Source organism: Drosophila montana, unplaced genomic scaffold (assembly GCF_035044405.1).
Source record: "Drosophila montana isolate Dmon_TW-CO22-7 unplaced genomic scaffold, ASM3504440v1 contig_2326_1, whole genome shotgun sequence".
NCBI lineage: Eukaryota > Metazoa > Arthropoda > Insecta > Diptera > Drosophilidae > Drosophila > Drosophila montana.
In genome coordinates this window covers 333,822-348,311 of record NW_026997209.1, presented here as the reverse complement: position 1 = coordinate 348,311, position 14,490 = coordinate 333,822, and the positions used below count along the sequence as shown (strand labels likewise).

Sequence of the window (14,490 nt, the reverse complement as noted above, 5' to 3'; positions counted from 1 at the left end):
CAAAAATTGCTGAATAACTTTTTTGAATAACTGTATTGGATTTAAACTGGATTGCTTGTACTTGGAATTGGAATGAAAAAAGGTTATTAAATTTACAATTTCAATTGTTTCCAGCAGACTATCTTTGACTGTAGCCATATTTAGCCGGAAAAAAGCTAAACTGCCCAAACGTTTGCAATGTTTGTCTTTCCGTCCGTCCATGAATACAATCGTCAAATTATATGTATATGCAGGTGGGCGCGATAAGTCGGGGATATCCATGTATATATTTAAAGGGAACATATTCTAAAGGAGACTGATAATAAGCTTTCCCCCTGGGGACGTGGAAAATCTGATCTTCCTTCCAACATTATTGGAAAAAAGTAACAGCTACTTGATAGAAAACGTCACTTTTATAAATAACAATATGCGCTTTATTTCACAATTATAACAACATTTAAAAACAACAGCCGTCAAATAGAGTCAGGCCAGCGTTAATATTCCTCATTTTCAGAGCGTTTGTGGAGCTGCAGTGTCCGCATCAACCGCTTCCACAATAGCATAACAGAATCCGGCGCCAGTTCCGGCCAATTTTGCGTATCCAGGCAGCTTTATTAATGTTGGAACACATCTAAAAAATACAAATCAAAAGGTTTACAAGACGATCTATAGCAATACCTACGGTTTCTTCACTCATACAACTTTCTATAAATTATATTATATCCTATCAAATATTTTACCTCATTCTCAATTATAGATCCGAATAACAGGCATATTTGCATGTTTCTAATCATCTAAACTAACTCCATGTTCACTTGAATAGTTAAATTTGGTGATTAACACTTAAAAATACTTGCATTTCAGACAAACTTTGATTCATCCCATGTTCTAGTACTAAACTATGTCTTAAGCTTCAATACGATGGAGCCCTATACTTCAGACAATCAATTAAAGAAGTCCATCTAAATAAAAGCTTTCCGTGCTCTGCTATATTCACTTACAAATTCTCTGTGGTATTGTTGCCGCAATTGCCATGCTCATTCCAGCCCCATGTATAGATCTCGCCAGCTGTGGTGCGCAGCAATCCGTGCTCGGCGCCCATGTGTAGGCGTGCCGGCGTTCGTCCCTCCTCCAGTTGCAGCTTCAATGGGGTTGGCGTTGCCTTCTGCGCACTAAATTCGCCCGTTCCCAGCTGGCCATAGCAATTGCGTCCCCAGAGCAAAACGTCGTTGGTTTTCAGCAGGGCCGCATTGTGTGTCCAGCCAACGGCGAGCTGTCCCACATCCTCCTCGAACTGAAAGGCATTCGCCTGGCCGTACTTGTTGTCGCCTAGTGCCACGATGCGCCTGCTGCCGCCCGCTTCTATATTCACGCACTTCAGCAGCATGTGATTCTGTCCACTGATCAGTGTGACAATGCGCAGCTCATTGGGATTGTGCGCCTGTATTTTCATCACGTTGCAGCGATGCAACGTGGTTGAAGTTATGTCCAGTTCGATAGGCGCGGGATCCATAATGCGCAAACGGCCAAATATATATACTTTTCTATCCTGTGAGAGCACCGCGCAGAAGCGCAGGCCAAAGCTCAGGCGTTGCGCGGCCTCATCGCGGGGTAGACGCACTGGCATGGGCCGGCGCACTGACGTAAATCCTCGCTGACAAAGGCCCAGCTGCTGAAACGCATTGGAACCCCAGACAAACAGGCGCTTGGTCAGCGTAATGGCGCCTGAAATGTCCCAGCCGCAGCTGATAGACTCCACGGGCGCTTCCTGCGTGAAAGATGAATTGAAAGTGAATCAGCTGTTTGGTGATTAACGGCCGCTTACCTCGAAGTATTCGGTGGGTACCATGGCAAACTCATTGTGGCATTCCTCTGTTGAGTCGAGGCCCAGCTGGCCGCGATTGTTCCAGCCGCAGGCGTGCACCCGTCCATTTCTGTCCAAGATCAGCACATGACCACCTCCGCCGCGTATGCAGCGCACCAGCTGCGGTTGAAATGAGCACTTGGATAGGCGCTGCGGTACCATGCACAGCTCCGACTCGTAGCCAAGGCCAAGCTGACCGTGAGAATTGGCGCCCTGTGCGCAACCAAAGGAAATCGCTCATTAATTTGCATTGCAAATGACATTTGCTTAGGGTCGTCAAAGCTGGCGATGTCGCCGGCTCTCTTACCCAGGCATAGACATCGACATCCATTGCGACCACCAGTTGCGCCTGGTTTGGGCCAGACAGGGTCAGGGACGGTTGTGGCGGCGGCGGCGGCGGCGGCGATGCACTTCCGGTTTGTGTTTCACACGTTGATTTAATGCGCCGCAGTCACGCCAACAATGTTTTTGTCGCTGACTTAGACTCCTTTTGCCAACTGCAGCTGCTGCTCGTCCTCGCGCGTTGCTCTGCCCTGCGCTGCTCATGTAAAACTGAGCCTTTCGCTGCCGGCCAAATAACTTTTATATCGTTTCGGCGGATATTTTGTTTCGCGGCCGTTTTTATGGTCGTTTTCGCTATTGTCGTTTGCTTTAGCTCGACAAAGAGCTGCCAAATTACATGCTGGTCATGCGTGTTGGCTAAAACCTTGTTCTAATGGGTTTATTTCATAATTATTAGCGATCAAAACTATATTTAAATCAATTCTTATTTCTTTTTGTTAAGTAAATAATGTAAATATATTGCAGCGTTGCCAGTTTAACCAATTCCATTTGATTGTTTACAAAATGTGCGCATATGTGTTGCTCTGCTTGCCGGTTTATCAAGGTGGCAACATTAACGGCGCATACCTTTGCTCTTTTGGAATTAGTATGCTGTTCACACAAACTGAAAGCAGACCAACATAATTATGCGCAGTAGAAATAATTATACGTTCTACATTTTTTTTAGTTTAAATTTGATAGAAAATACTTTTAATAATTGCATTAAGCCTATATTATAACACACACATTTTTTCACCAAATTTGTTTTGTTTTCCTTAAGATATTGTTTTAGTTAAACGTATTTATAGCTGCATACTAGCAAATATTTTCAACTGCATACATTTTTTAATTTATTTTACAGTTACAGTTCGCGCATTTTGCTGTGATGAGTGCATAGTGAAGAAAATATGTTAAATCGACTTTTTTTTAAGTTAAAAATAATAAAAACACATAATCGGTGGCCATTAATTGTCATATTCGCCAGCGACTTCGTAAAGACAATAACAGCACATCATATTCACGCCAGCCAACGTGGAAAACAAATTGGCGCAAAAAGCCCGGTCAAGTATGTGTCAAGCAGCTTATCGACTGAAAAATACCCTACGAAAGGAAGAAAGGATTACGATTCGTAGGTTTTCTGCACTTGGTAAGTCGATTCAATTAATTACCAGCTATTGGACTTAAAAATTGTAAATGCAATCAAAAGTTTGCCTCCGACTGCGTTCGCTTGCGTGCGGCGACTTTACCGGGCTGGTGTAATGTGAAAATCATTAGTTTTTATTTGTGGCGTTTAGGGCGTATGCGAAACTGATGTTGGGCGCCTGTTTTGCATTGCAAATACAAATTCAAAGTGCATTTTTCACCTGAACCAGCGGCTACTTTTTGCCATAGGGTTGCATGTTAGCTGGACATTGCAGTATTTATTATGTCCCGTGGTTAGTGTTGGCTAGTGTTGCGCATTTGCTGGTGCCGTTAGTTCGCTGGCCATAATTAAAAACCAGTTGGCATACAATTTGAGATGGACATATTGGTTTAGATGAACAATTATTTGAAAAGCAATTTATCTATTAACGATCAATTCAAATAATTTGTTATATTTAAACACATGAACAAAGTATTTTTAATAATATTATTTTTAATCATGTCCATATTTTCATTCGAAATCTTAGGACAATCCTGCTCAATTTATTTCCATTTTCCATTTAAATTTATTTAGCATTCATATCAAAGTACGCAGGGAACTAAGAGTTTTTCTTAACTGTGGCTCATATTTCAGCGCGCCTAATGGTTTTTTCTCTAACCATCTCGTGTGTGCACACTTAGGGGCCAACTTGGTGGGAGTTCTCTTGTTTTCTAGCGACAATTAAAGCTTAATTAAAATTGCATGCACCTTAACCTTCGCCATGAACTTTGACAGTTTTAATTACAATAGGTTTATATGCGGTTCGCGTGTTGATGCCAGCGGAAGGCGGGTTTTATAATCGCTTTATAAAATCAAAGAAGACATTCAATTTGGGGAAATATATAATTTTAGTTATTTGCTAAATTGAAGATAACGTGACTAGTCGACATTGGTTTAATATTTTAGTTTAAAGTAAGGCGTGGTACTTCCCCTAATCTATCTTTTAATGGTGGGAGCTACATTTTTTTAACTCAGCTGTCTACCAATATTGAGTGATTTAAACATTGTTTTTATTCATTTTCAAATAGTTTACTAGGTTCGCATAATTTGAAAAAGAACTTTTTTAAATGTACCGCTTCATTTGATTACCAGTTCCGATTCCTTAACAGCTGTTCGGAACTGCGCATGCGATATCCGCAACGATAGTTAAGAAACGCTAAGAGTGTTTGCAAGTGGACGCACCAGTGTTGGCTAACAGCCGTAATATGCGCGCGTATTCAAATGTTATGCAGCTTTTGGAGATGTGTGTGATTGTGGTTTTTGTTCCCAAGAGACTGCTGCCATTGAGGGCAAACGTGACTCCATTTTCTATATGATATTCCTGTTATGTGACTTTTTACGTCTTTTCGCGCTTATTTTTCTTGTTGTTCGTTTTTCTTTTGCTGTGTGGGTAGAAAAACATTTTTGCCATTTTCAAATTAAATCTAATTTAATGGGAAAGTGTGTTGTCTCGGCATTCGTACATTTGCTTTTAGCTGTACTCCATTCAACACCCATTTGCACACACGTGCAACCACACACGCACACACTCACACAAACAAACACACACGCAATTAAAGTTAAGAGTGAAAATTGCACATGTTTGCATTTCTTTTGCATTGTTTTTATATTTGTTCTTCCCTTTTTTTAATGGCGTGGTTCAACTGAGAAGCTCTGTAAATGTCGATTGCCACTTGTAATTAAACGGTTGCCTTTTTAATGTCAATTGCTGTTCCTCTTTTATCTGGTAGAACTCTTCTTCTGCTATTGAATTATCAGCGGTAAACGAAAAGTATATATACATTAAGATGGGAGTCGAATGTAAAGCGTATATCGTATTTATTATAAGAGGGAGTTCATTTTAATCAGAGGAAAGTTTATATATATAATGTATATTATATTTAACGAAAATAATACATGTTGGGAACAAAGTACAAAGTGGAAATTATCAAAAATTCTTAAATGTACATGTAAAAAAGAAAGGAACAAATTCCCATCGATTCCGAATTATTTTAAGGTATTGAAAACTTGAAGAGGTCCTGAAAGTTTAAAGGGGAAGAAAATAATTGTGCATTGTCTTAACTCGATGAGCTAATTTTATTGCTTTAACTTAAAACGCTAATTTTTTGTAAAACAACATTTAATTTTGATAATGCTGAGCGCTCAACACCCGAAAAGCTCTTAACTGCAGCAAGCCCAAATGCCATAGCATCGAGTGCCACACACACACACACACACACACTAACCTTAACTTTGCCGAGGGGCAAGTGGGCGGGGGGCTTAAACAAATTCAACTGCGGCCATGGGCGATGGCAGCAGACAAAAGTCATTTGACCACTAATCATGACTGTGGTTTCTGCTGTTGTCCATTGCATGGTCTGGCCACGCCCACTGTGGCTCAACCGTGAAAACCATAGTTAAATCCATAGCTAAAACCCACGAACTGAATTCCCTATCCGCAGAGCAGTCAAATTATGAAAAGTGTACACTTTGCGTCTGACACTTCAAATTAAATTTCAAATTTCAAACGCCAAACTCACCTTCCACCCTCACCCCCTCCAGTCGGCGCCTGTGCTTTTCTTGTGCATTCCCTAATTGCTCAATCAAAAACGTATGCAATTCCTTTGGGGTAAATCCAACATTGGAGCTTAAAATACATTTTGGAAAAAAATGCGTTTCATACTTAAACTTTGCGCAACGTCGCGACGCGTCGGAAGCCAACGGAAGTGTTTGGCGGTTGAGCGAGTCGGCCAAGAGGAAGGTGTGCAGGGGCACGTTGGCGAGGGGGTGGGGGGGCGTGTTAGCTGGTGGGTGTCTGCACTAACTGAAGAAGGAACTGCTAGAACGAAAGTGATTGCCGCAGGCAACGCCAAAGACAACAATGCCAAAGTTTGGCTCCTGTCAGGGCGTTGCAAGCGGCTGTCGGTGTGGGGGTTAAACGGAAACGGAAGCGCATTGAGCAAAGTTGTTGCAGTTGTTGGCCTTTGTTTCGCCATTGCTGCAGCAGCAGCAGCAAAGCAATTTAAGTTAAACAAGCGCACAGTGTACACTCACCCGCCCACGCCCACGCCAACAAGCGCTCCCGCCCCCGCCTGCGCCCCCGCCAGAGAGCCCTGCCACCGCACAATATACTTGTCAAATATACTTTACCATTTTATTTTTATTTTTGGAAAATCTGCTCAAGTTTTTGGCATCGAATTTGTGCTGCACACTTTTCAAAAATTGTTTTTCTTGATTGACTTAAAGTTTCGACAGCGTGTCGCGAAATTTGTGACATGCTTTGCTTGACTTGCCGGCAAAGAAAATAGCTGAAGTACGTTTATTTTAACTCTTTTTTTTATGAGATTAACTTTAACGTTCAATTGTCTTTTAAGCAACAGTTTCTTTTAATCACATATTAAATTTAGCTTGAATCAAAATTAATAACAACGAAAGATTCTGTGTTAAGCGAGGCTCGCTAATACTGAAACTAATACATTAATTTAAGTCTTTATCAAATGCTTTGTCGGTGTTTATCCGGGTAACTGGTTATTGTGCAGCGTATAGAAAGGGTATAGCTGAGCACTCCCGACCACTGAAAGAGTATACGTTTCTGCAGCAGAAAGCTGCGTTGATCTAGCCGTCTGTCCGTCTGTGTCAACGCGTCGATCCTGCAAATTATAAAGCAACAGACGAGACTTTAAATTGTGCTCCTATACAATACCTAGAAATGTGCCGAACATTGATTTCCTGATATACGGGGAGTGTAACTAGGCTCCGATAAAGTATCAACTTTTTAAAACAGATTGGGTATGTAGGTTCTTGTTCTTGCTTATACATATTGCCAATATACTCCATTTTGGATATTTCCACCGCGATTTCACTGCCGCAAAACCTTGCGAACAACACTCCTGCCAAGGCCGTGACATATTTCATTAGGATCGGACTATATGCACTGAAGGTAATCAAGAATGCACTTCCATCTTTAGGTGTGTGTGTATAACGTACATATGTACAGGATATCTTTTAAGTTGTTTACTTGCACATCTTACGCTTTGATATTCACAATTTTGTATGCCATATTTCAGGTCTGGCAATTTCATAAAGATCGGACTCTATGCACCGAAGATAATCAAATACATTTCCCATATTGTCGAGGCAAAAATTGTTGCAACTATAGGATATCTGCTAGTTGTGCACTCCCGACAACAGCACTCTTTTTCGTTGTATATTCTCTGAATCATAATTATTTACAAGTATTTTATTGCTCAATGAATTGTGAATTTCATAAAGCTTCAAGTACTTATTGCTTCCCAAATTGAGTAGACTTTAATTGATAACCCGTTAATATGTTTCATCTTCGATAAGCTGATCTCGGTTGAAATTGTTGTTAAATTTTCCAGCTTAGAAGCTGGCGAAAACTAATTATGTAGTTGCCATCGAGTTGGGCGAAGTTTTTCAATATTTCAAACGGCTGGGGGGGGCTGTTCATCGTTGGCAATTTTCGCAGCCTGCCCGTTTGGCTCTTCAACTAGCGCCTGCTCGATAATTATTATGTAAATTGCTTAAAAATGCACCGCAGGTAAGCCCAAAGGATTCACTTTGTTCCGGTGCCCGCTGCGCAGCACCTTGCGCCCCTCCCCCGTATAGACGTCTCGTCGTCTCGGCCAGCCGTCGCGCTGCATTAAGCTTGATTGCATTAAGTTTGCTTTCGCCTTGACAAGAGCTCTGTGCTTTGCTCGCTCAGCCTTGCCAAGGGGTTCACATTGCCCTCCCACGCCCCCACCCACATCTTGCCACTCGGAATTTCTTAGCGTGCATTTCGTATTAGCCAAATTTTCGCATGCTTCGTTGAATGCCTCTTGGTCTTAGAGACGGTTACGTCTAGTGTTGGGGCCGGATACTGATGGGTGCCACGGTGGACGCTTGATTGAACCATTGCTGTACAGTGGTAACCAAACAAAATTTATTGAAGATTTTAATTTTGAACTTTTTGATCACATATATGTTAATTGAATTCCTCCTGCACAAGTTTATGTTTAATAATTGAAGCATATGTTCGAAATTTTCTTTTTTGTTCTAATTTGGGTTTACCTGTTGTCTACGAATTCCCATTCTAAGCCTTTTAGAGTCCTATGCTTAATCAAAATTCTTAACTTCTTCGTACAATGAAATTGATATTGAAGATTTCAAAAGAAAAACCTAATATGGAATTAAATGAGTATAATATTCCATAGCTGATAATTAAGAGAAGTTCATTTGAACCTATATCAAATTTTTACTCCGAATATTGCCAATCAGCCCCATCGTATGCTGTCCTTTGAAAATGTGCTTGCACTCGACAGGATATTGATGACTCTCCCCCCATTTAAATCCCCCTTGATCCTAATCACGTAGCCACGTTAGTCAGGTTATTCATCGAAGTTTCGATCCTGTTTAATCTTAAGAGATTTTCGCACATTTTGTGGCCAGTTTCCGCTCAGTCGTTGTTGTCTTAGTTGCAAATAATTAATTTGTGCAAATTGCAAAACTTGGCCTTTGATGGTAAATGCATAATGGAGCACTTTATTGAATTAAATATGCGATGAATTTTTTGTGTACGATGCAGCCTAATTGCACATTAGCTTAACTCATGCCCCGTGTGGCATGCGGACTGTTAACCCGTTTATCCATTTCCCATTTCACATTCTCCATGCCACGGCAATATCAATTCTCAGTTTTCGTTCCGCCCGGCGGGCCACAGTTTATGCAAATGAAGCAAATGCGGTTCTCGATATCAGGACTAAAACTGGGCGTGTGCATTGTCCTTGTCTTCGACTAAATTGTCGGACGTCTGGCGCGTCCTTCGAGTTACGCCTCGAACTGTTTTCATGCCCAATGGGCAACTAATTATTTGTTAACATAACACGAGTGGCAATTTAAATGCAATTAAGTTCAGCTGCCTAGGCGCAGACACAGACTCGCAGACCCAGGACCTCATCTCGTTGAGGCTTAGCTGAGTTGAGTAAAATGGCTCATTAGGAGTGTATCCTTCAAATGTTTAGTGCACAATTGAATGTGCAGCGACTGAGCTTCAATTCAGAGATAAAGGCAATTTAAATGGATTAAATATCTTGAAATCACCGGGATTTGCCCTACTTGAGAATTTATGCGCAGCTTAAATGACAATTTACAATAATATAGCTGAAGTACTCGCAACGATTCGAAGTTTCGAGCTAGCCTTAGGGCTTCAATTGAAGGTTATTATCTTATTTTTTATTTAAAATGTTTTAACAAGGCGCACATATTTAATACAATTTCTTGACTCTATTAAGTAAATGTATCGTAAGTTATATACATATAACATATTGTCTAAGTAAGATAGAAAAGTCATAAGTTAAGTGTCTCTCGCTAAATAGAATGCTTTGCATTTAAAAACTGAGTCTAATTTGCGAAGAGTATTTTTAAAACTTTAAACTGAACTAAAACTATAATCATTTTTCCGCCCTCTCTCTACAAGCAATTAATAATTTTATAAAATATAGCTACAACTTTCTCCTTTTAACATTCCATTCTAGTAAAATGGAATTTAAGTTTTCATACAAATATTTATTAAAGAATTAGAAGCTAGGTGTAAACAAATAATTTATGCATTCCTCCTTCGCGCTCAAATTCATTTCCAAGGATGTATAAGAAAAATTATTTGATACGTGTTTCACATTACACGCGAAATCAAAGTTTCCTCAGTGGAAAGTGGGATTTTAAGATTTTTTTGGTGAAGTTTTAAGGTCTGTCCGATTCGCTTCAGACTAATTTTCAAAGCTTTACATAAGAACTAAACGAATGAGTGTTTCCGCGTTGTAGGAAATTGCGCCCGCAACTGTAAATTGGCTAAAAACGGTTGTATGATAGCTTTTTGTTTAAAGATCTTTGAGCAGGGTATACCCGCTATTACCCTAAATAGACATAGGTGAAAATTTCCCATAACTCTTTCAAATCTTATCCGATTTCCAGGTTTGGCTCTTTTTTCATGGTTTGTCCTCTAGATCAATTTGGCATCTAAATCTGTCAAAATTCATGTGAAAACGGTACCCAGAAATATCCAATATAGATAGGTCAAAATTTCCCACCCCATAGCTCGGTCAACCGATTTCCACGAGGTTTGGGTCTTTGTTTATTTATTTCACGTTTTACCACGGGCAAGGCCGGGGTATACACGCCAGTAGCTAATAAGTGAATGAAAAATTACATTGAATAAAATCATAAATATTTCAAATAACCTTTATTTTAAATATCAATGGTTAAAAATACGTTCAATATATGCCAACCATATTCTAATCAGTATCCAAACCCAAAAAATATATGGAATAACTCCTTATTTTATTTATAACAATGGTTATTGACAAATAATTTACAGATTGAATTTTATAGAAATAAAACAATGTTTAAATTGGGCGTACTGAACTCTTCCAAATGCAAGGCCAATTTAATCTAAAGTGTTGTCTGGTGTTTACAATTTAAAATGTATTTTTCTAGATGCGAGAAGATGGCGCTTTTGTTCTCATAAATATTAAAAAGGAATTGCAAAAGCTTCTGTGCAAATGTAGGATGCATAAATGACAAATTTGTTAAACATAGATAAAGACTTGTGCTTAATTCAATCTAGAGTCAACAATGCGTGACTTGCAGGTTGCAGGTTTCTGGTTTCTGGTTGAAATGCTAACTTGACAATTTAATTACCAGCATGCAGAGCAAAAAGCATAAGCTGAGACCTTGACCAAACTGTCTGGACGAAGCGCATTTTCCGAAATCCAAATCTAACCCGCAACAGGCACTTCATTTTCATTTTTGCATTGTTTGTTTGCCTTTAGAGCTCTTTTTTTGAGGGCAGAGGCGGCTGCACAAAATCTATTTAGACTACAATTGCTGGCCATGATTTTATTGCATTCGGCCTGCAACTTGGTTAGGCCGAGTCGACAAATGCGATTACAAGGCGTCAGCAGCACAAAGGATGCTGAATGCGAATGTCCAATCCCCGGCAGTTGTCTGGTAAATCTTGGCTTATGAAATTGTTCTAGGCATACGATAAACAGGGTTATATAACTTTTTCATGGGCCTTGCAACACATCTAAAATTTGTATTGATTACTTGCTAGTTTTATCTTTTATCTTTAGTATCAGATTTTTTATTAATAATTTAAGGTTTTGCCAATTCTGTAATGTGACTCTCACGCTCAAATTTCTTAGCTATGTTAAACCCAGCAGCATTCCTTAAAAACTCTCTCCTATTTGTCTCTCAATGGAGAGTAACAGCAGTGTTAAGAGTATGTTAATGAGAGCTGTGCTGTTAATTTTTTTAAGGCAATCTTTAATTAACCTGGCAGTTATTAAAATTAAAACTTAACTCTTTTTACGTTATTTTGTAATGAATGGAAAGTTTGTGTCCGCCCAAGAATTATTTATAAAAAATGTCTTGATAAGCTGCGGTAAGGGCATACAACTGTCGTTGTGCTAGAAGGCACGTCTTTTCTATGGTTTTGAATGTCAAATGCAGACCATAATGCATATAAAACTCACAAGCTCAACCCATTTGATGGCCAACAAAAAAAGGGGGAAAAGCAACTGGAGAAATGTGTGTGTTTGGCTGACATTAGACACGGAATGAGTTGCATGCAAATGAGCTGAATAATGAGCAGCCAGATCTGTCTAGCAGAATGGCAAGCAACTAGACGAGACACATTTGCCCAAGACCAAACAACCCGTTTAGCTTAGGAGCAGCTTTTGCGGCCGTAATTTCCAGTTGCAACAACCACTTGTACATTATGGCCCAGTGGCAGTGTCAAAGTGTCAGTAAGTCAACAAGAATGCACTCTGGCAACGCTCAAAGTTTGTGCAAGGATGTAGGATGTAAGGCTCCGGCTCCGGGTCCGGGTCCGGCTCCGGTTCGGGTTCTGGCTCGTGCTCGGGCCTGGGCAACCGGCCACTCGACTTAACACTTTGAATGTCATTAAAACGTCCGTCCGAACGGGCTGCCTGCCCCCGCTCTGCTATCCTGCTGCCCTTCTGTTCTCCAGCTCCTGCCTGACACTCAGTCAATGTCTCACTAACAATTGTCAACAGGCTCAAGCAGCGTGCAGCTCCGAGAGTTTGCATTGTTGTTTCTGTTGTTGGCGCCTTTGTTAACCCTTTTGGCATGTTGTCTGCATTCGCCAGCATTTTGGCCAAAAACGTTTGTCAATTTTACGCTTGTCGACTTTCTGAGTTGTCCTTTTCGTCCTTTCAGTTTTTTTTGTGCCTGTCGCATATAGCTCAATGCCGGCGCACTCTGTGCCAGCTGCAATTGTCTCAGTCTCTTGTTCCTCGCGTAGGTGTACAAATTTGAATTCTAATCTAATTGTTAATCGAGTCGCTTTTATTGCATAAACTGATAAGGACTTGCAACTTATTTATTGGTAATACTTTAATTTTTCTTTAATTAAATTTTTGTGCTTTCAAATAAAAGAGAATTCTCGAAATCCTGGATATACACACAAAGCGGTTAGAGCCTCACACTATGGGAAAATTGTTTGTATTAACCTGGTTGCTTATGATCCGATCTTTATGCCGTTTTCAGGGCTTCAATATGGCATACACACTTTGGTGTATATACCAAATATATACCATGGATCTTCCTTAAGAAATTAGTTTTTTCGATTAAAAGGGGAATACTTTTAATATGTATAAACTATACGAGAGTTTACATACCAAGTTTGTCGCTTTGCCTCAAAGAAAACATCTCTCAAAGTCCTTGTTTATGCATATAATAAAAATGTGAGAAGAAATCATAATAAAGGATCAATTCCGTCTGTATATATATCCCAATTTGGGCGATGAATTCACGCAAAGGGTTAGGCATATGGTCAGGCTGACTTGGCTCGACTCAGCTCCTTTCCTGATCAAGTACATATATTAACTTTAAGAGGTTGGAGATGTTTCCTAGTGCATATTACCCTATTAACCAATTTAAAATGGGCATAAATATTGTAAATTAATTCTTGTACAAAAATCGTTTTGCAATACGAATTCCACTTCCACAAAATATGTGACTATTTTAAGGTACCGAAATTTTGGGTTTATACGATAAACCCGCTGAAATGCGGGGCTGGGCAAGGGTTTGTCTTCTATGTATTTGGGCGATTTTGGTCACCAACGTGGCCGCAGAACACTAAGTACAAAGAGCTGGCGGGGCCAACATTTAGGAGCTTATTAAATTGCCATTACCTAAGCCGGACATCAGCAGCGCGAATGGACGGGTGGCCGGCTGTAGCCGATGCTCGTCCGGACACTGGTGCGGCATTTGCCACTCAAACGAGGGATTAGCGGCGATGATGACAACAGCTTGACGTCGGCATTGGCGACGGAGCGCGACAGGCGGCAGCTCCATTAGCTGGGCACAAGGGCGGCAGCTGCTGTCTGTGTGTGTGTGTGGGTGGTTGGGCCGGGGAAGGTGTCACGCACACAAACAAACACTGGCAGGATTTACGAGGTAAAAGGTGCGACTGAATGGGACGCAGGCAAGTGCATAAATCCTCAAAATATTTAACATTTAAATGGCCAAAAATTAACTGAAGCTGGCAGGCGATGTGGATTGGATAGGAGCTAAGGCACACAGTAAATGCGAAATAATCCACAAAAAGCTGGCAAACCTGAAACGCAAGGAGCCGTCGCGCAAGTGGACACGGACAATGTGCAGTAAAAGTCGAGCCAGCGACAACAAAAGCCCGGAACTCTTGAGTCGTAATATATATGTATATATATATATTTATATACACAAGTATGGACCGAGGGCAAGCCTTAATGTGCTTTAAATGGCAAAGAGAGCGAGCGTAAGATCTCTCGTTCGCTGCATTCATACAGCAAATATCAAGTGCATCATCATCAACAAGCGGCGACAGCAGCAACAAGGACGAGACCCAACTACATTAAGCAGCCCGGACTTGTGGCCCTTCCGTCTCGTGCCCTTTCCGACTCGTCTCAATCTCAATCCCATAGCCATTCCCAGAATTCGAATCACAAGCCAAAAGCCAGAAAGCAGCTCGCATCGCTCTCTCAACAGCGTCCTTGGCAGCATCATCGTTATTATCGCACTGAGCACTGTAAAGTACCGAATAATCTACAGGATAATGAGCATGAAGAAAACGTGAACCAGTTTTTTATTTCTTGTTTTT

At 40.6% G+C, this 14,490-nt stretch overlaps 2 protein-coding genes across 2 annotated transcripts in view; one reads left to right on the top strand and one right to left on the bottom strand.

The window, feature by feature from the left end:
- The window catches only part of haf (leucine-rich repeat and fibronectin type-III domain-containing protein hattifattener), a 200,098-nt gene that overhangs the window by 47,146 nt on the left and 138,462 nt on the right, over positions 1 to 14,490 (top strand). The window contains 1 exon segment of the mRNA XM_064681397.1: positions 3,027 to 3,311. Within this exon segment, the coding sequence (XP_064537467.1) occupies positions 3,233 to 3,311 (79 nt within the window). The 5' untranslated portion in view covers positions 3,027 to 3,232.
- Positions 391 to 2,625, bottom strand: LOC135427759 (secretion-regulating guanine nucleotide exchange factor). Its single transcript, XM_064681357.1, has 4 exons — positions 2,151 to 2,625; positions 1,805 to 2,056; positions 981 to 1,747; positions 391 to 610 (listed from the first exon to the last, which is right to left on the bottom strand). The coding sequence occupies exons 1-4, from the start codon at positions 2,172 to 2,174 to the stop codon at positions 490 to 492; spliced, it is 1,164 nt and encodes a 387-aa protein (XP_064537427.1). The 5' UTR covers positions 2,175 to 2,625; the 3' UTR covers positions 391 to 489.

Bases quoted from the DNA above. Each gene is read 5' to 3' on its own strand.
- LOC135427759 (XM_064681357.1), bottom strand. From the start codon at position 2,174: ATGGATGTCGATGTCTATGCCTGG. The intron at 2,057-2,150 runs GTAAGAGAGCCG...GGTTGCGCACAG, and splicing joins ATGTCGATGTCTATGCCTGG to GGCGCCAATTCTCACGGTCA. The intron at 1,748-1,804 runs GTAAGCGGCCGT...TCTTTCACGCAG, and splicing joins TACCCACCGAATACTTCGAG to GAAGCGCCCGTGGAGTCTAT.